We start from the raw sequence: 26,062 nt of genomic DNA on the forward strand, positions 1-26,062 counted from the left end.
CCATGTTATCCTATCTCGAGGATACTGTACACCACAGTAGATGCCCAAAGCGGTTGTTCCATACAACTCTTCCTCTATTTGGTATCATCTAGAGTCTGTGCTGCTAACCACAGTTCCCTTCTTAGGTGAGTTTGAGATGGAAACACTTGGCATGCTTATCGGAGATGGGAGAATCAAAGCTTATACCTTGTGTATGGGATGCAAAGACCTTAACCATTATGCTAACTAATCTGATAAGTAAATTGTGAAGTCTATGCCAATGCTTTAAAGTAAAACATGTCAGAAGTTTTTTTATGTCTCCCTAAGACTGATATTCTAGTGGATTGTTCCTACAGGGCTTAAAGTCCATAATAAGGAAGACAACTGAGACAGTTTGGAATGATTGGGATAAACTTTTGTCTTACTCCATTTGCCATCTGAGAAGTACCACAGTCATCAGTGAGGTTTGAAAGATGGGAGACCAATTGCAGATCTTACAATTCTATTGTTAGCAGAGTCTAATGTATCAGTTCCATTTTAACTGGGATAACTCAAACTTATGTTCACATACAGTTGCTGTGTGACAACTGAACCACTGATCACCTGGTTTCAGGTGTCAGGCAGAATTCAGCCCATAAACACTTTATCTCTGCACTTTATTTCCTTGAAACTAGTATTGATATGGTCACTGACACTCAGGTCATCAACTCCTCTGATGATGAGTTATTAAGGTTCTTACAAGTTTCCAGTTGTTCATTTTGACCCAGGATAGTCCTAGTGTCATCAGAAATAATTGTATGTGTTTTGTCCTGAAAAAGTTTTAAAAAGTATTACATTTCATGTACTAAAGATTACATTACTGTTACCTATCCATTTCATTACAAGGTTGAATGTGGTCTGTGTCTCAGAAACATAAGTGGATGAGATGGGGTCTATATCACTTCGACAAAATGGCATATGTTCGAACTTCTAACCTCAAAGTGCAAAACCATAGAAGGCTTAGAACAGCGATTTTTTCCCAGGGAAAAAAATCGCTGCTCCAAAAAACACACGCACAACACAAGCACACCAAAAAAACAGCAATCCACACACATACACTTAAAATCCTACATCTAACCCTACACTAAACTGTACATACACTATCTATCCACTTACCTTAACGCAAACCCTAACCCTAAGGTCCGTCACTATCGGACACTCACCTGACCCGTGCCCTAGCCCTAACTCACCTATCCCGCCCTAACCCTAAAGTCTGTCACTATCTCACACCCACCTCACCCACGCCCTAACACTAACTCACCTAAACCGCACCCTAACCCTAACGTCCACACAATCGCACACTTACCTGAACATGACCCGTAACTTTCCACCACAGTGCTGAAAATAGCAAAGCCACAGAAATGGCCCACCAAATTGTTTCCCTGGGAAAGAATTTGGTGTTCCACGGCTTCGCGATAATCAGTTTTTAAACTTCACAGTTTGAACATATGGTGTTCAAACTGCTGAAGTTTCGACAAACTGATATGTACCTGCACTATGAGGGAGAGTAAAGTCACAGGCAGACTACAGATACTGTGCACATTCTATATATCAGTGAGTTTTATTTGGGTAACATTATTATAAAACAGTCAAAGAGTGGAATAATGCTGTGTCCTTACATCTGAATAGTTATAGTCTAACAATGTATTTTGTTTGCTATTTGTTACATGTAGTTTAAACTGAGAGGCAGAGTGTGAACTAACCTAACAGATTTCAGCTACAACCCATTTCGATCAGGTATTATAAATACAATCTGATGTACTATATACTTATCTGGAGTAATGGAAATTTTCTTCAGGAAATCATCACTAAGATACCTAGAAGTAGTAATTTTTAAGTACCTTTCTCTGTCCTGACTACTCTGCACTTCTGTGCACTGAAGTGCATGTAACTTGTGAGGTTTCTGCACTGTGTGTGAAATCAGGCACATACCTAGTTAACTATGAAGTGCTTAACAGTTTGCATTTACATTTATAATGAACGTTTCTTCTGCTGATGCCATATCACATACAGTCCTCTGCATTTTCTGCTAGAGGCTTTACTCCCTGTCCAAATAACACTCTCTTTCATATGGTAGGTTTCATCACTTCATCCAGTGACTAAATACAAACTCAACCAGATTTCACCATTTCATAGTACGTGTTTGAGATGCAACACAAATTATATACATACCTGTAAAATCCATGTGAATGTCTGCAATACCTTAAACAGTAAATTATTAATTACATTTTTAGTTTCTACTTGAAAATGCATTAAGTGAAACAAAGATAAATGTTTGGCCCATTTCTGTGCCTGGTTACTTAACACAAGTATTTGATTTCAACGTTTGAGTGTGATAATGTTCTTTATGAAATTACCTGCAGTAAGATTAAGGTAGGTGATATCTGCTGCAAACCCTGGAGTAAGCAATCTACTTATTCTGTGCGGAATAGAAACATTGTTTAGAAAACTCCTTAGCACGAGTAGATGTTTAAGTGGAAGTTCAATGTGAAGCTCATATTCAAACATGCCTGTGAAAAAGAAAACTAAATTGTTAATAACTCACTCCGTTCACATTTGAATTCATTAATTGAGAGTTCTTAAGTATTTGGCATAAAACTAAATTATATTAAAGAATAGGGTCAACCTGACAGTTATTCAAAAAAGTATTAAAAAATAAGTGCACTATTTATTCTACAGCTTTTCAAAGGCAGCTACATACATGCAAAAAATGTTTACATAAAATTGTTAATTTTCCAGATTTGCTCACATCTTGCAGCTAGTCCCTTGCTGTCAGATGTTCCTATCTCCATCACAAATCTTTTTTTATGTATACGTTATGCTGTTCTGCCTGAAGGTTTCATACATTCATAAATTGATAAATTGTTACTATGCAAATAACGTGTCTATATTATATTATCGCACGCTTAAAAAAGCGAACGATAAATAATTGACCTCATGTAAGAGAAAGCTTACAAAGTCAAAACCTCAGAACAGCGATATTTTTCCCTTGGGAAAAAAAATCGCTGTTCCAAAATTTAAAAAAAAAAAAAAAAAAAAAAAATTTAAAACATTACATAATGTGGGGGGCTTTATATACCAACTCCAAGAGCCGCTTCGTTATTTTGCATTTTTGCTCTTTTCGGTTCGATCAAGATGCATTCAACAAACTACATCTGCGATCTGGTAATAGGAACCCCAAATAACCAGGAGGCCTTTCTAAGCCCAGCCAAGTTTTCCTAAAAGAAGAATGACATCCTGTATCCAAAAAGGACATTGAGGGCCAGACATTTATAAGCTACCTCTGTCCATAAAGTACATGGGTGCCAGCCCTGGTGTAAACTTCCTATTCCCCATCAACTGGTCTAGGTTGCACTTAAATTGGCTAATAGACAAACTCAGCGTTACATGAATGGGAAGCCTATTCCACAGATGGGGCAGTCTCTAAGACACATAACTGTCTCTCCAGCATATTCTGTTTAAATCACAGACAAGGTACTGTTTGACATATACGTAGGAGATTCATAAGTGTGAGGTTTGCAAATGCCTTGTAAGCCAGGCATAAATGCAATGTATAGGAGACTGAGTAGAGCGAAAGAACTTTAAGGTGCTCTATGTTAGGCAGGTTTGGTATGCCTTGTATTCTTTTTGTAAGGAACCTCTGAGGTCGCTCTAGTTGCTGCATATGCCTGGTCAGGTATATACCGAAGGAAGCATTGCACTCTATGAGTGATCTGATAAGGGCAGAGTACAGTGGGATAATGACCTCTTTGGGCTTTGATGTCATGCCTTTAGTTATAAGTCAAGCTAAATAAAAGGATTTTCTCACCATTGTAGCTGCATGGTGGTCAATGGTAAGGCTACTGTCTTCAAGAGGAATGTTAATATCTGCAGTGTTTTGAATAACATCCAGCTTACCATCCTCTGCAAACATAGCAGCCATAAACCTTCAGCGTTTGCTTCCATTTCAGAGAAATACAAGCTAAAAAGTAGCTGGCTCAGTAATGAACTGTAGGGGACTCCAATAATGACTGGCCACTTATTGGAAGTGGCCTCAACTATTCCTCCTGTGTCCTATCAGTGAGCCATCTGGCTATCCAGCTGGCTTTAAAAGGGTTTATTCCTAAATTAGTGAGCTCGTTTATAATGCCTGAGTCGGGTATTGTACCTAAAGGCTTGGCCAGGTCAGAGTAAGCTGTGTGCACAGTCTTGCCTTCCTCCATTGCTTTGGTTACCCTCTCAAAGAAGTCCACTAGATTTAATAGGTTTGACCTTCCTTTAACAATGCCATACTGTGATGGTTCCAGCATTTTCAAGTAACCTTTGTCCTCATTTATCATGCCCATGATGATTCTTTCCATGGCTTTACATATGAGGCTGGTCAGATTTATAGGCCTGTAGTTACCCGAATCAGTCGTTGGACCTTATTTTTGTAAGGGAATGACTGTAGCATCTTCCATTCCTTGAGCACAAAACCTGACTGTAGGCACCAGCTGAAAAGTGATTCATGTGGACCAGAGAGGACATGTTTCATGGTCTTTATTAAGCATCCTGGGATGTTAGAGGGGACTATCTGTTTAGTGTTGTTGGCCTTGGAAAGTGAACTGGTAGTGATCGGGGCTTTTGGTATGTAACAGTTGGGGGGGGGTTGGGGAGACATTTGAGTTTAACCTGTCAGCCAAAAGTTTGGCAATGGCCTCTGGTTCAATGTGGGTGTTTCCATTTACAATAACCATTTTTTTGATTTCTTCAAGTCTTTTGGGTTTCTAATACCATGATGGGAATGGACCCCATTCCTGAGTCAAAGTACGGTTAAAGTTCATGAAATTAGTATTGTTTCAATCTTTGATGACAGCCAAAAGTGCTCTTCACAGCACCTGCAATGTGTCCAGTAATGACTCCTCCTGGAATTTGTATGGAGTTACATGGATTGGTAAAATATCTAAATATGACTGTAGATTCTTTTTTTTATAAGACCTATTGCTCCTACTACTACTGGAACTGTCAGGTATCTTTCTTCCACATTGCTCTCATTTCTTCCTGCAGATCCTGATATTTTATGACTTTATGTCTCTCTATACACAGGACACTGTAGTCACTAGGTGTCACAATTTCAATGATCAATGCTACTTTTGTCTTCTTTTCATGGACTACTGTATCCAGTTTTATAGCATGCACCTTTTGAACTGTTGGTAATAAGTGATCCCATGTTATATAAACTTCATAATTTTCTATGATGCTTTGTGGCTCATGTTTCCAGTGTTTTGTACCGACATCAGTACCATAATGTTTGTACTATCCCCAGTGCAACAGTCTTTCCACATTATTATGCCTTTAAGTTTACAGTCCTTCTGCCATTAGTATGTCACAACCAGCAACAAGGTGTACATTTGTCTGTTTCTCCCACATGTTCAATGGACTTTGTAAACCAGTGTGATGTAGCCCACTATCTTGGGCTGCCAATATTAACCTTTCATCTCTTGGTTTGGATTCTCCTCTCCTTAACCATTCCTGCATTTGTTCCTGATCAACATGAGGTTCTTCCAGAAGTTTTCTATACTTCTAACTATATTTATGCATTCTCATCTGTTCATTCACCTTATATTCTTTCTTTTGTTTTTTTGGCACATTCAGTTACTGCCTGATTTTTATTTACTTCTGGTTTGATTTCCATTCCTGCTTCACACCTATAGACTTCTGCTAAATTAAACAGAGAGGTCTTCTTAGATTTATTCTCCTTTTTTCAAAACTTTCACTATATTTGGACCATGTGAGGTCAGCAGATATATGTGGAGTCCCACAATTGCAGATCTATATATGTAATCAATTTCAAGGAGGCTCATCCCTCCTTCAGAATGGGGAATATATAATCTTGGTATACATTGATTTTTATAAATCATTTGGTGAGCATGAAGCATCTTTCTTGTTTTCCTATCTAATCTATCCAACACATTTTGGGGCCAGTGAATCACTCCAAAACTATAAGTTAGGACAGAAAGAGCAAATTGGTTTATAGCCTGGATTTTGTTCCTAGATGTCAACATACTGTTTTCAGAATTAATTTGGTCTTCTAAAGTATTCCTTACTAAGTTTTATTCGCATTTGTTCATGTTTTATTGTTGATCATCAGTTCACAAATATTTATACACTACCTCTTCTTCAAGTTCTTTTATATTGCATTCTTGTCAAAATTGATGTTTTCCTGGTACTGCAGTTTTCCTGCTTTAAAGGTTGCTTTTGAACATTTATCAAGACCAAATTACATTCTTATATAATCTGAAAAAGTTTTGACAATCTGCAGCTGTGCTTTCAGTTCCTCATCTAATGAACGATACAGTTTTAAATCATCGACAAAGAGAAGCTGAAAAGTCTCTATACTTTGTTGTTTTCTAGGCCTAAGCTGTTAAGTAAACATATTAATGGGTTAAGGACAAGGCAGAATAGCAATGGTGACAGAGAGTCACCCTGGAATATTCCCCATTTTAATTTTTTTTCCCTGGGATAATAATCTGTCTTTTATCATGGTTTGATTGCAAAGTGGTCTGCCACTATTTCATGGTCACTGTAATGTAGTCAATCAGTGTAGGGTGTATGTTATGCATTTTTAAGCACTCTTTAATCTATGAATGTGGGAAATTATCAAATGCTTTTTTGTAGTCAGTCTATGCCATACTTAGATTCTACCCCTTTTTACAGTTCTGCAGTATGACTTTATTTAACAGTAAATGATCCTTTATTCCAAATGACTTTCTTTTATTGCCATTTTGTTCTATTGCCATAATTGAGTTTTCTTCTAAATGACTATAAACTCTGTCAGCATCAATTCCCATGTATAGTTTATACATTGTCGGAAGGCAAGTTATTGGTCTACAATTCTTAGGGTAGCTTGCACGTTCAGTCTTAAGTAGGAGCATTGTTTTGCCTGTTGTTAGCCAGGTTGGTGTCTGTTTGGGGTGGGCATATAAATAGTTCTTACTCATGGTTAAATCTTTGTGCAAAGATGTTAATACTTATAACAAAAAGTTAGGTACTGCATCTGGACCTGGGGTTTTCCAATTAGAGGCTTGTCTTAAATTGGTTTCAATCTCTCTGGCTGTTACTTTTTATTCAATTATTTATTTATTGACATTTGTTGACTGGGATAGTCCAGCTGGGGCAGTAGCCCATTTTCAGTGGAGACCCAAGGAAAAAAGCTCCAGTTACAGACAGTTTACAGTATATTAAAAAATTCACACTCCAAGATAATAAAATTAAAAATACAGAAGATCAAGAAATAAAGAGTAAGAAACATGCACATAATAATTAACAGGTAGCAATGTACAAAATATAGCAAAATATACAGCAAAATTGAGCTTTCAGTTATGTGAGACTGGGTTCACCAGATAAATTCCTAGTATGTTAATAAGTGAATTGGCAGAAACTGATACATGCATATACACATATGGTGGGAATGAAATACAAGAGTGTGGTGGAGTTAGGTAAGGTCCTGACAGGGGCAAGTGTCAGTGTTAAGTAAGTGAAGCTTGAGTTCTTTTTTAAAGTGTAATGGGTGGGTAATTGAGTGTATGTGTGTAGGGAGTTTGTTCTAAGATTGGGCCACAGTGCATTTATATAGTAGTTGTCTACATTTTTCTTTGGTGAATATCCGGGAGTGGTTAGTTTGAGCTGTGGAAGATCTGAGAGGGGGTATAGGTGGATACCAGAGAGGAGACAGCTGGGCAGGAAGATGGTTTGTATAATATACACTGTGTTATTTGAAATTGTGATAGAAGGGGTTGAGGGAGTTCAAGCCATTGGAGAGAGCTGAGTGCAAGGCAACAGTGCGAGTTATAGGGAGAGTTGATGATAAATCTAGTTATTTTGTGGTATGTTTCTTGGAGTTTGGACAAGGTTGTGGACTCAAAGTTAGGAATGGGGCAGCATAGAGAAGGGAAGGTTGGAGAAGTGCCTGTGCCAGGGAGTTAGACATTTTCTGTTATGATAAAGCAAGCCTAGTTTCTGGTGATTTTTTTTTATTACTTTGGAGGATATGTAAGTTAAATTTAAGGTTACCATCAAGGATGGGACTTAGGCGCTTCATCCCATTTCATATCCTGCACCATTAAACTTCTTATTCTTTCTTTAACTTCTTATATCCATTTAGCATATTTGTTGTGTTCCACAGGCTCTTCATACATACTTATCCAAAATGTATCTATTTCCTCTTTTTTGGTTGTCCTTCAGTTCCTTTTTTCCTTGTTTCCCAATTCTCTATAAAATGTTTTTTGGGTCATCAATAAATTTCTTATTTTGTACTTCTCCTTTATATTTATCTGTGTATCTTCTACATTTTTCCGCCTGTGCTGAAATTGTTAGTTTGTTCTTTGCGATAGTGCATGATAGATTCTGGTCTGTTCTAATACTGTGCATTACTTTTATCACATCTAACTTTCTTAGTATTTTTGTTGATCTATTTCCTCTTTTATAGACTTCTAACAGTGACACTTCTTGTCTTAATTGCTTTATAGTTTTCTCTGTTCGATACTTCTGTGATGGTATTCAATTTCTCCCCATTCCTTTCCTTTGCTACCCTGTATTCTTGTGGTAGAACTTTATCAGTTATTAATTTAGCAGCACAGTAATATACCCTGTTTGCTTCTGTTATATTGCATGGATCTCTAGGGACAGTCCTAATTACTGCATTCGTTTGTTTTATCATCATTTATATTATTGTTACAAAGAGACATGCATCTGGAGCATTTCTCCCCGGGTCTCTGTTAAAAGTTGGCTTTGTTCCAAGTTGGACTTTCCCGGTAAACAAATGTTAAATAAATAAATAAATAAATTATCAGACTTCTGACTTTCTGTGTTTTATTGACCTTCTGCAGTCTATTTCTCTCACTGATCTTAGTATATCTATCCATGTCTATTAAATTGAGCAACTCTTCTCTTAGCTCATTTTCTTCCAAACTGAGGGCGCATCCCTTGTTTTCCATTTCCTGAGGGCATTCTGTAGAAAGTTCTATAGCATCTTCCTGTGGCACCTTCTCTTTAATTTCATCCTGTGCCATCTGTTGCTCTGTCATATGGGAACTCACTGGCCTATCACTCCTCAGCATTGACTGCATCAGAGTTTCCACAGTTTCATGTTTCTCTCCTTACTGTCTAGCTTCACGTTAACATTTATACTGGTTTCCTGTAAAAGGCTGCAAAACATCTTGATATGGCACTTGACCAATTGCTTCCTGTTCCACTGGTTTCCCCTTAATTTGGATATCCATTGCTCTATCCTGTTACGGTGCTTTCTGCATTCAATTTTCTACACTAAATCCTTCTCTTCTCAGGTACTCCATAACATCAGTTTCTATTTCTTTAACTTCTCCATTGCTAGTCTCCTTTTCTACTTTTCCTCTTTGTCTTCATATTTTTTTCTTTTGTAAAATGTTCCATGTATGGATTCCATTGTCTGTATTTCTCTTCAAATATTTTAGGCACTGCTCTATTTGTATTGGTTACTTTTGCTTTCTCCTTTGCATAAATATTACACCATATTAAATCTCTTTTTCTTTCCCAGGTCCATATTTCTTCTTCAGATGTCCCGTGATCTTCCTGTTTCTCCTTACTTTGGGGACTCATTCCATCATGCTGTAATGTAACCTGTGTTAGACCTTCTACACCAAATCCTTCACATTGCAAGCACTCAACATCAATTTCTATTTTGTTTAACTTCCACTTTACTAATCTTCTTTTCTGCATTCCATCTTTGTGATATTATGTTTTATTGTGAAATTTTTCATATCTGGATACCTTTGCTTGCATTTCTCTTTGATTATCTTTGGGGCTGCCTTCTTTATATTGATTAATTTGGCTTTCTCCTTTGCATAAATATTGCACCATATCAAATCTCTTTCCTTCCCATGTCCATATTTCTTTTTATATTGTTCAAATATCTCTAGGTTTTGTTTATATTTTTGTACTTCCTCAGATGCTTGTTTTTCCAAACAGATCAAAGTTTCTTAATCTAGATACTGTTTTTCACAAATCTGCTGCATTAATGAATGCAAATTGTCAGTTGAAGCTTCTGACGGTGTTTCTTGCGGAAGTATTTTTCTTTCCTCTAATTTCTCTCTTGATTGTTTTGTATATCTTGTGTCTAGAAATTATGGGCTTTTTGCATAATAGTAATAATACACAATTTATTTCTTATCATCAATAGTCTACTCTGTCTTCTTTATGGTTCTTCTTTGGCCTATCAGTTTTTGTGATTTTTGGGGACTGCTACTTCCTTCTACAACGGGGGGGGGGGGTTGGGGGGCTCCTTCTCCTCCTCGGCCTGGCCTGGCTCCATTGTAGGGATGTTTCCATATTTTGAGGATTCTACAGTGTTATTTTTTCCAGTCCTGGCACCAGTGCACCTGCCAGGATTGGGCACTTTTATTTATACTGGGTCTTGTGCACCCAGCTATCCCTTTTAATTTTTGACCTACTTCTGTCCATGATATATGCTATATAAATACAGTCTATATATCAGTGTCACTTTGGGGAGATTTTCTGAAAACAGGATCCACGTCAGGAAGGTACTCACCAAGACATGAGGATGAATTAATTTTCATCACCACTACTCTCCTTTGCTTGATTACTTTCTTTTCATCTCTCCATTTGGACCCTAGGCCATAAGCTCTGTGCATTGTTGTGTATTTCCCCCGAAGTTACAGACATAGATGTAGAAAGCTTTGTGATTGTCATTTACCTGAGAAGCTACTTTTCTTCAAATTTAGCCTTTAAAATAGTAATTAACCCTCTTAGCTGTCTGTTTAGATTGGTTAGGGAGTTTTAGTATGTCGGGCTGTGTCCCTACTATGCAATATTTTTTTCCTTTGTTGTATAACTGATTGATATTGTGATTCCTCCAGATTGTCTTTTGAGTTCATCTTATTCTTAATGTGAGTGGAGTGGATTGTCATTTCAGTTCATCTTATTCTTAATGTGAGTGGAAACAGCTTACTCAATACAGCTGTCGGTATGGTTGTAAAGTATTATTATAATTATTCATAATTATATAATCTATTTTATATGCATTTTTATGTGTATATATATATATAGTTCTGGATAATTATATTCACGTATAGTAAAATCATTAACAGTCCTTTTATTTTTACTTTTACTATATAATATACATTTAAAAGGTTTGAGCATCTGTCTGCTACCCAACGAGTAAAGTAATCTCGTTTAATAGAGGCAAATTATGAAGTTTATGTTCTTTATCTCGTTGATGAAAGTCTTATATACTTAATATATTCAGTTTTTAAATGTGATTTAGCTTGCGTTGAGAAGTGATGAGTTTGTTTTATCGTTACATTATGTCAGAATCGTTTTATCAGACATCAACATTTTTAAGATACGCGTTTTTAGTATACGCTTATATTTAACATTCAGGAAATGTTGTATTCAGTTTTACTCTTAATTTCATGTCTAAACTATATTTTGTTTGAGATTTTATTAACTTTATTGTATATATGTAAGAATTCGTTATATATTATATATTATGACTTAACATATATAGTAAAAAATAGTTTACTCTTCATAGCTATGGCTTTATACAATTAGCCTATGCTTTTGAATACATGTTTTTTCATCTTCCTATATCATAGAACTGTTTGTTGGTTTTAAACATGATTCCTTTAAATGTTTATTGAATTAATTAATTAGATTAAGCTTTTAGCTAATTGCTTTGCTATTTAAAGCAAGTTAGTGGGAGTAAATGTTATCTGAAGAAGCGTGGTTGTATCCACGCGAAAGCGCTTATCATCCCACTTGTTTTGTCTAATAAAAAGTTTATTTTATTCTACTGTTACTACTTCTACTGGATTATTTGGCTAAAAGTGAATCTACAATTTGGTTAGTCGTGGAGAGATCAGTTTCTGTTTTTACATATATGGTTGTAAAGAGATTATGTAAATACCTTAGCATTTGCTATGGTGTTTACTGGATTTGAGGTTTCTAGGAATTTAGCTAAGGTGTCACTTAGCAGAGAAAGGATAACCTTGAAATATTTCCTAAAGGTTTTGGTTTCTTTGGGTCCCAGGTAGGGTTACCACCTGTCCCATGTTGCAAGGGACAGTCCCTCTTTGGGCAGTTGTGTCCTGCAAAAAAGTTGAAAAAAATGGCAAATGTCCTGAGATTTTAGGACAAAAATATTTCTTATATTTTCTTTAATAGTTACATAAAACAGTTATTTTGTATCTGAAACACCTAAATGTTATAAGAAACAGAATAAGCAACTCAAATGCTACAATAATAAGCTTTTATTTTGGCAGAAAATTGGAGTTCTGTCCTTTGTACTGGCCGTGGGTATGTTTTGCCATGCAAAATCTGATGTTTCTACAAGAAATGTCCCACTTTGGGCATTTGAAAAGGTGACGACCCTAGTCCCAGGATTTAATTTTTATTTCAAGCAATACTGTATTATGGTCAGATCTGATGAGAAGATATTACATTAGATGAAGAATATCACTCACCCATGTTCTTGAGAACAAGGTCATGGATGTTTGTACCCCTGGTAGGAGAATGGAACAACTGTTCCAGGATGTTGGTATTAATGATGATTAGGAATCAAATGGCTTGTGCATTAGAAGAGATGTAGGATCCCCAATCTATACAGGGGTAATTGAGATCTCCCATGAATATTGTACTATATTGAATGGTGAGGGACTCTAGTACACCGAAATAGGTAGTATGGGTTTTCTGAGACATTGAGGGGGACCTATCGCCTGCAAGGATATGGCACAAGACCCTGTTTATCATGAGTTGCAGATGTGTGAATTTCAGTGGGTCATACACTTTACATGTCTGGATGTGAGGTGGCTTTTAATATAGACTGAGCATCCTCCACCTTTAGTTCCCTCCTGTGTAATAACTGGTCACATACCTCTCAACCTGTAAACATCAAAAATCTGGACGAAGGCCCATAAAAAGTAGGTGCAACTGGCCAAAAATCTGTATGATGATTAACATAAAATTTGCATAGACAAATACGTAACCCATCCTACTCCAGTGGAATTGTGGGATACTAACATTCACACACAAATTGAACAGACAAAATATTAAACAAAAAATATAACCAGAAGAATACTGTCTTATTTATATTAACATTTGAACTTGTATAAAGCTTTGAACTTGTATAAAACTAAAAATTGCTTTTTATAAAAATATAATTAAGTGCTACACTCACATAAAATTTAAATAATACAATTTGTGTAAATAATCAAATAAATTCTAACAACTACTAAACTGGTATAAAATTTAAATAAATATAAATTAAATAAGCTCTAGCTACTAAATTAATATAAAATAGAAGTAAAATAAATACAAATCAAACTTTTGTAAGAAATAGCATCGAATAAACCAAAATAAACAAGGCAGACAAAGCAGAAAATCACAAAAAACAAATAAAATGCATGTGAAATTAAATGATTAACGTAATTAGCGGGAACGCAACATGGAATAAATAAAAATCTTGGCACCCTAATGTCATGCTCCACTCTTTCTCCTTGGCATAGCAAACACTCTGAAGTTTATAATCCAGTGACTACAAACCCCAATGATTCTTCACAACACAACAAACTTCATTAGGAACAGACCAAAAATATTAGGCAAACATCTGGACATTCTGCAAAAATCTGTACAGTTGAGAGGCACGGGTTTCAAGTCTTCATTACAAAATGTCCCATTGACTTTAAGTCACACTTTTCAATTGTCAAGACTTCTACAATGTATTTTTGTTCTTCACCTCATAAAGCTTGCAATATTCTAGCAAATCACCCTGGATGGAAGTAACTAAATGACGGCAAATATCAGACTTTCACACTATGACTATATGCTTCAAAAAATACATGCTAATGCAAAACCCACCTCACCACCAATTGAAGTCTACAAATAGCAATAGTCAAAACATATCCCTGATCTAGGGCCTTTGCCCACCTTAAATCCCTTTATTTTTGGTTTTGTCTAGACTCTAGGGTATACTGTGGGTGTTCATAAACATGACAGTCTTATACAACAACAATCCCACCACAGAGTTTCATATTCAAAACTATTACTTATAATACAGGACAAGAAATACTACCCAGCAAATGCAATCAATGCTACATCTTGTCTGGATCACTAAAAACTTAGAGCATTTTGTGATAATATGCCTTCAAACAATTATGAGTGTCTGTTAAAAGTATTTTAGGAAACAACTCTGCTCAAGGTTGTACTGGCAAAAAGGCATTCCAATTAACACAATCCATTGACAAAGAGCTATGCTTTCAATGATATGATAATGGCCAAAGATTGCAATCATCCACTAATCCCACTTCAATAGAATTCAAAGTCAAATTACATTTAAAAACAGAACAAAATGAATAAACAAATGTTCAAGACAAAAATAACAATGCTCAATAATCAAATACAGTCTGCCAAACACTCACATATACTGTTAATATCGGCACTTGGCAGGGCATACCATATCCTCATTAAAAAAAGCAGTTGTTTTCATTTTAGTACCAAGTGCAACTAAATATTCAGTTACAGAATCGCCATACATAACAATCTTCTTTTTTTTAATCTTTTTAAATATTTTTTTACTTACCTGGAGCCAGAGGTCATACTCAAGCCGCCAGAGAAAGTACATTTTTTCATCTTGGGACTGGGAGTACAGACCAGACTGCACAGCAGTCAGCAGTAATACTTGGCTTTATCTTGGCACTGGGCAAAACCATAACTCTTATGTTAAACTTAAACAGTAAAATGTAAACTCTGCTCCAAATTTCCAGATGCAAAGAGGTGCCTGGCTGTCTGCCAAATGTAAGTAAACACAGTCGCAGGACCCTGACACTGTCTCTAGTAGGTTGGCAGAGTGCCTCGTGAAACTGATGCATGCAGTGTGATGAAGTCAGCTTGGAAAAAAAAGGGAACTAAAGGGCCACTTGGTAAATTGTGGCACCCCAGTATTTTGCACTCAAAACTGGTAAATACTGAGGAATTTGGTACGGTTGAGAGGTAGCTGGTCTAAAGGTGTCAAATGCATTATAACCTTGCATTACTGGGTACTCTCTGTGACTTTAAGCCATGTCTCTATTTCTACACTGATGTCTACACTCTCCAGGGAGATGAAGGCTTGCTGGGAGTGCAGTTATTGTTAAGACTTCTACTACTGAGCAGTACCACATTCAGGTATTCCTTCATTGGTTTAGTTAAGTCAGAAAGTTTATCAGTTTGACATTGCGTAAAAAGGGCACTATGGAGGTAGAAAAGGTCTTTGCCAATATCTGAAAGCATAAAGGGGATAAGTACAGACTATCCTTGGCAAAGCATCATGGTCTGCCGACCTTGTCTTCCCAGGCTATCAAATATTGTACCCCTTGGACTGACACCAGAAGCTAAGCCAATTGTTAAAATCAATAATTTTCTGTTGTTACATACATAGGTTCATAGGTTCATAGGTTGGTACTAAGCTATCGGCCCTAGGGCCTATACAAGCCTAGCCATAACAATTCCCTGGCTATTTCTTCCCACACTATTTACTTCCCTGGACCCCTGTCTAGCAGGGCGACTGACATGGCATTATTCTTGAAGAAGGTAGCATGCTGCTCAGTGCTGCTTGAAACACATATTTGTGATCATTTCTCACTTCATATAGTCAAAGAAGATATGACTCAGGTCAAAGACACACTCAAGGACTATGACAGAATCGTACTGGTACCTGTGGTTCAATGACCTGTGTGACTCAATGGATGCTAGCCCCAGAAAGGCAGCTAACAGTAACCCTCTTCTTACTCAGTCTAGTGAGGGAAGTCGTTGTGCCTCACTATAGGATTACCAATGACCAGGAAATTTGGCTATCTGCTGGTTTGCCCTAAAATCTTAGCAATAGAGTTATTGGATACATTGTTACTATGTGTAAGTGTTGATAGTGATTTAATGCATTGTTTACATGATTTTTATTATTTTATTTATTTTACCTTTGTTGACCGGGATAGTCCAACTGAATGCATGTCCATTTTTAGCGGAGGCCTGGGGAGAAAAGCTGCATGGAATAACAAATCATCATAACATGTCACATATTACAAATAACAAATAAATATATTCTTTACAGAGATTAGATGGGCAGAAAATACAAATTACATATAGAATATTTTTAGTGATTAGAATAGCAAACATTATAACAAATCATCAGGTAGTGTTATTCAGGGAGAGAATCGGATAAAATTACATAGTAGGCTACCTAGCAGATTTACAAATTCCAAAGACATGTTAACCAGGCTTGATACAGTGACATAGCCAGTTTGTTCCCAGGTGCTATTTGAGCCTAGTTTTGAACTGACCAAATGAAGAGAGTAAGGTAATATCAGCTGGTAGAGAGTTCCATGATCTACCTACAGAATTTACGAAGAGTGAGTCACCTGCTGAGTTATTAGTTTTACATGTCTGAATAAGGAGCCTCTTGGAGGAGGGCAGCGGTCTAGGATTATTATAGAGGGTGAGAAGATCTTTACATGCAGGGGTATTGTTCGAGTTATATATGATTTTAAGGGCCATAACCAATTGGTTATATAGTATTAGACTAGGTAGTTCAAGCCAACCAAGCTAGATTAGATTGATGCAGTGATGTGTCCTAAAAGGCAGCCCAGTGGCAAACCTGGCAATGTGGTTATAACAGATTGAGAATTTGTTCATGACAGTCTTGTTAACATTAGAGAGAAGATGGGGTGCATACAGGAGAGTAGAGAGAAGGTGAGATTGAGCTATGGCAACTTTGGCTGGGGGGGGGGGGGGCTTTTATTCTGTAAATTGATCCTTGTTTTTTGTTGATGGTTTTGATCAATTGGTTAACATGTAGGTTGAATTTTAGATTATTATCTATAATGACACCTAATCGTTTAGTGAAGAGGTCAGGGGAGATTATTGTTCCATCATTTGCTTTTATTATAAAGTTAACAGCAGTAGATCTCTGTGTAGGTAATAATAACAGCATTTTAGTTTTTTTAGGATTTAGAATCAGATGTCATCAGGAAAGCCAGTTTTCTGTTGTGTTAAAGGTGGTCTGGGTGGCTAACTGTAACTCTGTTAGGGTTGTGACCGAGCAAATCAGGGTAGAGTCATCAGCATATTGGATACACTGACTTTTGGGATGACAGTATTCATACCGTTGATGAAAATGGAAAATAACAGGGGCCCTAATACAGAGCCTTTTGGTACTCCAAGGGTATTAGGTAGTAGGTTAGAGAGTTTATTCTGCCAAAGAACAGCCTGCTGTCTACCACTTAGATAGGATTTAAACCATTGAAGGGCTTTAGGATCTAGACTGAGTGTTTGCAGGGTGTGGATTAATAGTTTGTGGTCAACCATATAGAATGCCTTGGAGAGATCCAAGAAGAGGGCTGAAAAATATGGTTATTGTTTCAATTATGGTTTATGGTGCTGGTAAAGGCTAGTAGGGTTGAGCTAGTACTGTGGTGAGGTCTGAAACCATGCTGGGTATCTGCCATGAGGTGGTTATGGATTAGGTGGTGCATGAACTGTCTCTGAATACATTTTTCCATAATCTTTGCAAGTGGAGAGAGTATAGCTATAGGCCTATAGTTGGAGAATTCAGTAGAGCAACCTCATTTATGGAGTGGGATTACATAGGATATTTTCCAGACAGTGGGAATTTTAGCTTCTTCTATTGTTCGATTGATAAGTATCAATACTGGGTATGCAATAGCATCAACTGATTTTTTAGGTATTCAGCAGGAAGTTGGTCAGCCAATAGTGTGGTGGGTTATAATTTTTTGATTAGGGTACGGATAAGTGATGTGGTGGCAGGGTAAAAACTAAATGAGAGTAGGTTTCTAGATGTGTTACTTTCTGGGCCAAGGGAGCTTGGAGGTAGTTGGCTGGCTAGGGCCTGAATTGTCTCAGTAAAGAATTGGTTAAAACTATTTGAAACATCCTCTAGGGGTTTATCAGTAGTGGCAACTGGGACGGGAGTAGTAGTTTGTCCAGGGTGTAGTAGTTTATTCACGCCTGCCCAAAACTTCTGAGGGTTATTTTGATTTTCTATCTTTAATTTGCTGTAGTATTGTTTTTTGTCTTGTAATACGAATTTTTTAGTTTCTTTCCTAAGTTGCCTGCATTTGATTTGATCTTGGGGGTGTTTAGTTGAACGCAATAAAGCCCAGGTTTGTTTCTAAGGTTAATTTTGAGTCTAGTCTCTTTTGAAAGCCATGGTGCAGTTTTTGCCTTTGTTCTTTTTGAGTGAATAGGTGAGTGTAAGTCAAGGATCTCAAGGAATTTATTCATAAACTACACAACTGCTTCCTCTAAGGGGAGGAGTTTTTAAATAAACCAATTACATGCTTTTAGTTCCTGTTGGAATTTGGCTGAGTCAAAGTTTTTGTTATTTCTAACATTTCTTATTAAGGGTTGTTGGGGATTTATAGCTTTGTGCTTAATTATATATGTGAGATGGTGATCGCTTAGACTATCGGGGAGGGTACCAGAGGTGCACAGATGGGGGTGACTATTGATGAGTACCCAATCAAGTATGCTTTCTTTTTGGTTGGGCTTACCTACCCTAGTAGGGGTGTTAATGATTTTTGTACATGAGTGTAGGTTAATATGGGTGGTTGGGGATTCTGATGAACAATTGAAGTCTCTGAGAAGTAGGTTTTCTTGGGGGTAGTGACTAGATATCCAGTGTAAGGTATCTTCAAGTGTAGCTATATTGTACCTGGGGCAATATACATGCAGATGATATAAATGCATTTACTTTTGTTAAGTTGCAGTTTGGTGGCTAGAATCTCTAAATTGTTAATCTGAGGTGGTTGTACTACATCTGTGGTTACATTCAGCTCTTATTTATAGAGTATAGCTACCCCACCCCCCTTCCTGGAAGCACAGTCCAGCCTGTGTATGTTATACCCAGGAGGTAGCACTTCATTGTCTGTAGTGGTAGGTTTTAACCAGGTCTCTGATAGACAGAGAATCTCAGGAGAGTGAACAGCAAGGAGTGCATGCAGTTCATGTACCTTGTTATTAATGCTTCTAATATTAAGATGACAGGTTAGGAGAAAGTTAGATGGCCTGGAAATTGTAGGTTTGTAGCTTAGGTTACAGGTAGAGGGGAAGTATGTGTCTAAAGTGGATGGGCCAGGATTGGGGTGTACGTCTCCACCAAGTAATAGGCTAGGCCTAAGCTTGGAGATAGGTTTCAGGAATTTGTCTACAAGTTTGTGGGAGAGTTTGATTCTAGTGCTAATTTTCCAAGAGTTGATGTGTAGAAAGTGAGAACAAGATGTTGGATATGTCCTGGTACTGTAAGTATGGTTGAAGGTGGGATGATTGACAACTTGGGTGATAGTATCAGCCTTTGGAACTTGAAATCCTGTTAGAGACTGGTTTTCATATAGGGTAAGGAAGTATGTGGATAATAGGAGGGGTAGTAAAAAGCAATGCAATATTGTCTGGGATGTGGCTTGAGATATAAGAAACTGCTATACCTGAAATTGCAGTATAAGAAAATAGTGTGGTAAGGTAACTGCATTGGAAAGGGGTGGGAGGCTGCCAGATGAAAGTTGATAGTGCTGGTGAGATGTAAGTAGAGGGTTTGGGTGGGGAATAATTATCACAGCAACAAGTGATAGGAGCTAGTAGGTGGGGGAGTTGCTAATCAGGTAGAAATGTAGAGGTAGTGGGGGCGGGTGAGAATTGGGGGTAGGAAGGGGAACAAAGTGAGCTCGAGCATAGCGAGGGCAAATTGAGCGAGGCTATTACAAATCCCAAGGTTTTCTAGTCTGCCTTAGAGCAGTTAGGTAGGTATTATGGCACTTTTTTATGCATTTAATTTTCTTAGCTTATAGGTTCAATTTATAGGAAGTGATGCCTTTAGATTATGTCCTTTTGTATTACACTTTTTAAAGTAAGTATGCTATAGGTAATACAATTTTTGGGGTTGTTTTGATGGTAAAATTACAAATATTAGAGGGCAGGAGTAAGCTACTTTTTAGGTATACAGCCCAAAAAAAATACAAAATGACTGCTGTTAGATGCATCATGGCACTTAACTCATATTTAAAGTGTAAAAATATATTTTAATAGAGTTCATGCTGGGGAGGATTCATTATTGTAAAATAGCTCAAAATCATGTCTTTCCTGACTTTTATGGTTAACTAGTGCCTGGTTATTTTACTGATGCACCATAGCCTGTAAGTCATAATTATCTAAGGATTTATGCTCCCCTCACAGTCTCTTAAATAATAGCCTTATGCCTGTCACACACATTCACAGAGTCATCTTATGTTTTTTATCCTACTGCATATTTGGCAGGGCTATTTATCTAACCTTTGGTAGATCAGTGCACCAACAGAGAAACCAGGCTCTCAAAATATCACAGTTATACATATACAGATGACAGCAAAGTATAACAAGTCATTACCACCATTAGGACTAACACTTAAAAGGTCTTGCAAAATCACTCTCATCTTTTCATAATGACACACTTTTTGTAATCAATTTTGTAGCAGATGTACTGTTGCCTATTCACTGAGCACATGCGTTTTTCCCCAATAGCTTTCAAGCCTAAAGAACACCACCAGGGAATCAGCTATGCATTCATTGCAATGGAGTAACCTCCCCAGGAATTGCTTCATTCTTCTATTGGATATTTCCCATTAGTTACCTTTTAGACAATGCTAAACTTATCCATTCATTAGCATTTATTGAAAAGGTAACATCACTGAACATGAGTGTCCCTTTTCTGGGGTAACTCAGGATCTCTTTCTGGTTAAGTAACTTGCACAGAGTCACACAAGCAAATGGATGTGTAAAGAATTAAACCTTCCATCCATGACTACAGCAAACAGCTCATTATCAGCTCACAGCCTTAGTCTTCTGTTTATAGGTGTGTACTAGGCTAATGGCCCTGGAGCCTTTATAAGCCTAGCCCATAGGATTACCCTGGCATCATGCCACCCAACCTTAGTTCCTAGTGTCTCTGTCGAGTAGAACCACAGAGTGATCCCTGGCATGAATTTTCTATAGGTTCATAGAATAAACAACCCTTGCAGGTCTTTAACCCAGGACCATGTACATTATAATCACAGTAGTGATCCAGTAAGCCATCACAGCCATTTACTTCCTCTAATTCCTTTATAAGTTTGATGTGATATATTTAATCTCTATTTGCATTTAATTTGACCGTCATTGCATGACTGTTATTAATTCAAATGTATTCCTGACAGTTGTGTTATTTCAGTAATCTGCTTTAGCATTATTAGACATCATTTGTTTTAACTGAGAGTAGCCAATATCACTTTTTCTATTTTCTGACTTTGTAGATTTTAGTGTTTTAGTTATATTTTACAAAATAAGAGAAACCATACATTATTTATATTGGTTCCATCATAAGTTTACAAACATCTTCCATTGCTAGCAATTTATAATTTTATTTAGGAATGTTGGATCAATAATAGGCAAGAAATCATAGGGACCACAGGATGGCTGGCAAACAAACACCTTTAAGCAGATTCACTTGAAAGTTATAACCTTTAAAAGTACTTAGTGTTCACCTCTTAAATCAAGCAGGGTTGTACATGATAACCTTGGTATAATTTTTTTGTCTACCCATCCAATCATCAAGATCAGCCTTAAAGGTAAAAAAGTAGTAGCCTGCTTGACCTGTAATGGCAACACATTCCATATACTGGGAATACATTGAGTTAAAAATCTGTTCCTCCACTGAGACTTATTTGTTGGAGTAAATGTTGGTCTTTAGTATAGCTTTGTGTGGACCCACTAGTTTTGTGAAGAAATACAAGGTCAAATATGACTGGGTCTTCAATGGCTAGGAAAGTGAAACGCAGGTGTTTACATCACTTAGGTTACCTAGGTCTGCATAAATGAGTTCTGCTACAATAACTTGCATGACTTTTCATAAAAAAGCTGGTGAAACCATTAGGGTTATAGTTTTCTGGGTATGTAGAGTAGCCTCCTGTTTTCTAGATGAGTCACACTGACTGTTTGCTAAGCATCATGGACATACCCTGTGGATAGGCTGAGGATGAACAGTTTAAGTAGAGGCTCATACCTGGCACTGATGGAAATGTAGCTAACTACAGTATCTTTTCCCAGAGAACATAGCTGGCCTTAGCTATAGGCCAACTCAGCAGTTGTCTAGGGTGCAGCTGTAGTAGGGGGGCTTTTGTAGGAATCTGAATAGTGTATGTATGCCTGGATTAGGGAAAAAGGTGGAATAAGGGGCCCTTTTGTCTAGGGCCAGTCCTGCCATAGAAATTTTGTGTTTAGACTTTGACAGAGATTGTAATAGTTCTTCCAGAGTGATCTCGGTGGAAACTAAATTTTCATGGATAGTGGGTGTAGCAATGTGGTAGGTGGGGCAAACATTGCACTAAATTTGTCTGGAAACGGATTGGCTAAATCGTTGGGATTGAGATGTATGGCATTATTATAGATGAGTTCAGTGCATTGTTGAACAAAATTCAATAATTTCCTGAACGATTCATAGTTTCTTTTGGTATGTGTAGACCAATAAGTTTGCATATTTTTTAATAGTGTTATTAAGTTCCTTACTAGCATATCCCAGTGTGACCTCAGTGTAAGGCAAATGGAATTTCTTACAACTACATTATTATCCTTTTGTTATTCAGTTTTACACTGGGGTCTGCTAGAGAAGTTCACTCCCCAATTTATTCAGTTGAGAAATACTGAGCCTATATTAATAAAGTTGCAGTCTAAGACATTGAAAAAGATATTTACACGTTACTGGGGTGAACAGATAGCATTTCATTGGGGGATAGCAAATCTTGTTCTCTGGAATAGTAGGGCCTTTGGTACATGACTTTGTGGTATTGAGCAGGCTTGTACAGTATGTGGACCTCAAAATATGTCCAAAGGCACCTATCTATATGCATATATATATATATATATATATATATATATATATATATATATATATACACATATGTATGTGTGTGTGTATATATCTATATATATATATGGGTCTACTACTGTAGATCAAAATTACACTATTTTGAAATATGATAGCAATGTCCCACTAACACAAAAGTGCACTTCAACGAGCATCACTTAGCTCCATGCAAAACCGTGCAAACCCACTTACAACTGCTTAAAAGTGCTTTAATCACTCTGTCTCCATCAGCCCTTTTTCTGCCCAGCAACAAAATAACCGATGCTGCCACGTCTCAAACTTTGGACCCTGTACACTATAGTCAGAGCAATGCTTCCACAACAGTATTTGATCTCAAGGAATTTCTGATGTATTTTCAAACATATCATTCAGTAGAGTCATTCAACAGTAGGGAAAAGTCTCTGTGGAATCAGTCAGGTCTTGTACATATACATACACACACATATATATTATAGAGATACATATATATGAAAACATATTTACTATATATATATATATATATACACACACACACACACACACACACACACACACATAGATATATATATATATATATATATATATATATATATATATATATAGTGCAGTCATACCTCTAAGAACTATACCTCTCAACCTCTGCAAGAAATCTGGACAAACGTTGTCAAAATGGGTGGACAATGGGCCGAAAATAGGGACATATTTTAAATATCACTCTTATAAACTAAAATGTTTCTAGAGTTGCAGCATACATTTTCTGAAGGATATGAGGTCTGACACTAAAATGTATGTCATTATTTACTGAAATAGATCCTCTGATTGTAACAAAGATTTACAATAAAAATACAAATAATTTGTGGACAAGAACCAAAATATGAGCCAAAACCCCGGACATTCTGTGACAATCCAGGCATGTGAGAGGTATAACAAACAAGCCGAAAGTAGGCAGACAAGGTTCAATTAAACTGTTCATTACAGTAACAGATGAGCGCTTTCGTCCACCATAAAAAACATAGACCATCAGATAAAATGCACAAGAACTGCCTTTAAATAGGTTATTCATTATCAATTAAGCAATCAGTTTCCCTCAAAAATAGCCAAAAGCAGAAACATTCCTTTAAAAATCAACATTCGTTTTAAAGTGGTAAATGAATGGCTCAACAGCAGTATGGACTTACAAAGGACTGTACCAAATATGAATAATACAATTTATGAAAAACTTGACAGTCTTGATTATAAAATGTTGTAATATAAAATGTTGTAGCTCGAGAATAATATTCTACAAGAATGTGTTCGTAGGAGACAGATCCTGAAGGGTCTTAGAATTTGGAAGGATCCTACGGGACTTGAGCAAAATTCACCACTGCATCATGAATTATTGGATTTTTTTAATAATATGGGTTATGAATTCTTGTCTATTTTAATACAGCATAATAATCAGTTCATGAAAAAATTGCTTCAGTATCTTAAGCTGGATCATGAACTTACTAGTGGCAGTGAATATGAATGGGTCAAGATGGAGCAAATGTGTGTTTTTCATAACATTGAGCAGCATATAACTAAAATGTAAGCCACTAAAAAACAAAAATTGCAGAGAGACAGTGAGGATTATATAAAAGGGAAGGCATATCCAGCACCTCCCCAGTCTCAAATGTGGGGAAATAAGAGTAAAAGAACAGCTGTCTTCTGCAGCAGCCTCCTTTTCAGAGTCATGTTCCTGTTAACAATGGTTACGAGGCTAATGACAACTTCTGGGCAATCCTGCATGATGAAGGAGGTGAAGAGGATTACACCACTGAATACCCACTGCTCAGGAGATCTGAGCAGATTAAACAAAAACTAAATCAGCATTTGCAACAAGATTATTGTATCCAACAGCAGGAACCCTTATCCCAACAGCAGGATTTTCATCTACCACAACAAGGGGACCAGCGGAACACAAACAGGTGGCTGCAACCTCCAATGAAAAAATATCCACAGAAGAACAGCAGGAAATGGAATTAATTGAACTTATTAATGTTGGACTAGATGATTACCAGGAGGATTTTGGACAGGTTATAGGTGACCAACTTTATAGGACAGAGGTATTACAGGTTACAGAGGTATGCAACACTGAATGGGACTTTAAAGTGTATAATTTTTCTAGTTTAGTTTTTACTACTGAAATAGTTAATATGTTAGTGAAAGGATTAACATTTGTCCCTGGTAAAGGTGTATTGTTATTTTACAGTTTTTCAGTCTAGTTTTGCTGTTTTCATGTGAGAGGTATGCTCAGAACCCCTTAGTGCAATGAATCTGGACCAAGCCTGACAAAGTGTGGGGACAAAGGCATGAAAATAGGGACATATCTGGAATACTTGATTAGATAAGCTGAGAAAGTTGCTGCAGTAACACTGTCTGTTCTAACATAAATTGTCTGAAATATCACAAGTCTGGGACTCAATTGCTTCTCATTAGTTAATGACTTCAGTCTGCACATCATCCCATTGATTTGGCAGAAATGCACAACAGTGATGGGAACCAGAACAAAGATATGAGCCAGACAACTGGATATCCTATGAATATCTGTACATAACATAACATTAGGGAAACTACACTGAGCTACCAAGCATGTCACCAGACACCATCCAAACTACAGACTGACACAATACACCAAATCAACTATGGGGAATTGCACACAATAGTAGTGAAAAACAGAACCCAGTGTGAAAGTGCATACCCAAAACCAATTGTACCACAGTCACAGCGACATACTGGTAAGCCAACTGAACACTAGAGTATAACAACTGTGAGAACATATATATCCTGTTTGCCACTCACACACTACCCCTACATATACTGCCCCAAGTCACAGTGTAGTAGGAATCCTGAAATGGTATGGGACATGTCTCAGTCTGCCCCTACGAACAGATACAGCCAATAGACCACCAGAAACTGGAGCAGCATCCACAGTCAGATAGAATAGGAGCCATGACACTCATGTGTACCCCCACCCTACACAGTCCAACTAACATTTACACACTACACTGTTACACAGTTCTGACAGTCTAACAATGGCCAGACATATACAGACCTCTAAATAATACAGATTCCTACAGAATATCCAGGCTTTGGCCTCATATGTATATGGCCTCT

At 37.1% G+C, this 26,062-nt stretch overlaps 1 protein-coding gene across 2 annotated transcripts in view; it reads right to left on the reverse strand.

Annotated features, from left to right (window-relative positions):
- Window positions 1-26,062, reverse strand: part of LOC122794328 — a 1,793,522-nt gene that overhangs the window by 840,401 nt on the left and 927,059 nt on the right. For both annotated transcript variants that reach the window (XM_044062632.1, XM_044062631.1), the window contains one exon: window positions 2,376-2,528. In XM_044062632.1, coding sequence (XP_043918567.1) covers window positions 2,376-2,528 — 153 coding nt within the window. The remainder of the gene's footprint in view (window positions 1-2,375; window positions 2,529-26,062) is intronic.

This window comes from Protopterus annectens, chromosome 2.part1 (assembly GCF_019279795.1).
Source record: "Protopterus annectens isolate FY-2018-M chromosome 2.part1, PAN1.0, whole genome shotgun sequence".
Lineage (NCBI taxonomy): Eukaryota > Metazoa > Chordata > Ceratodontiformes > Protopteridae > Protopterus > Protopterus annectens.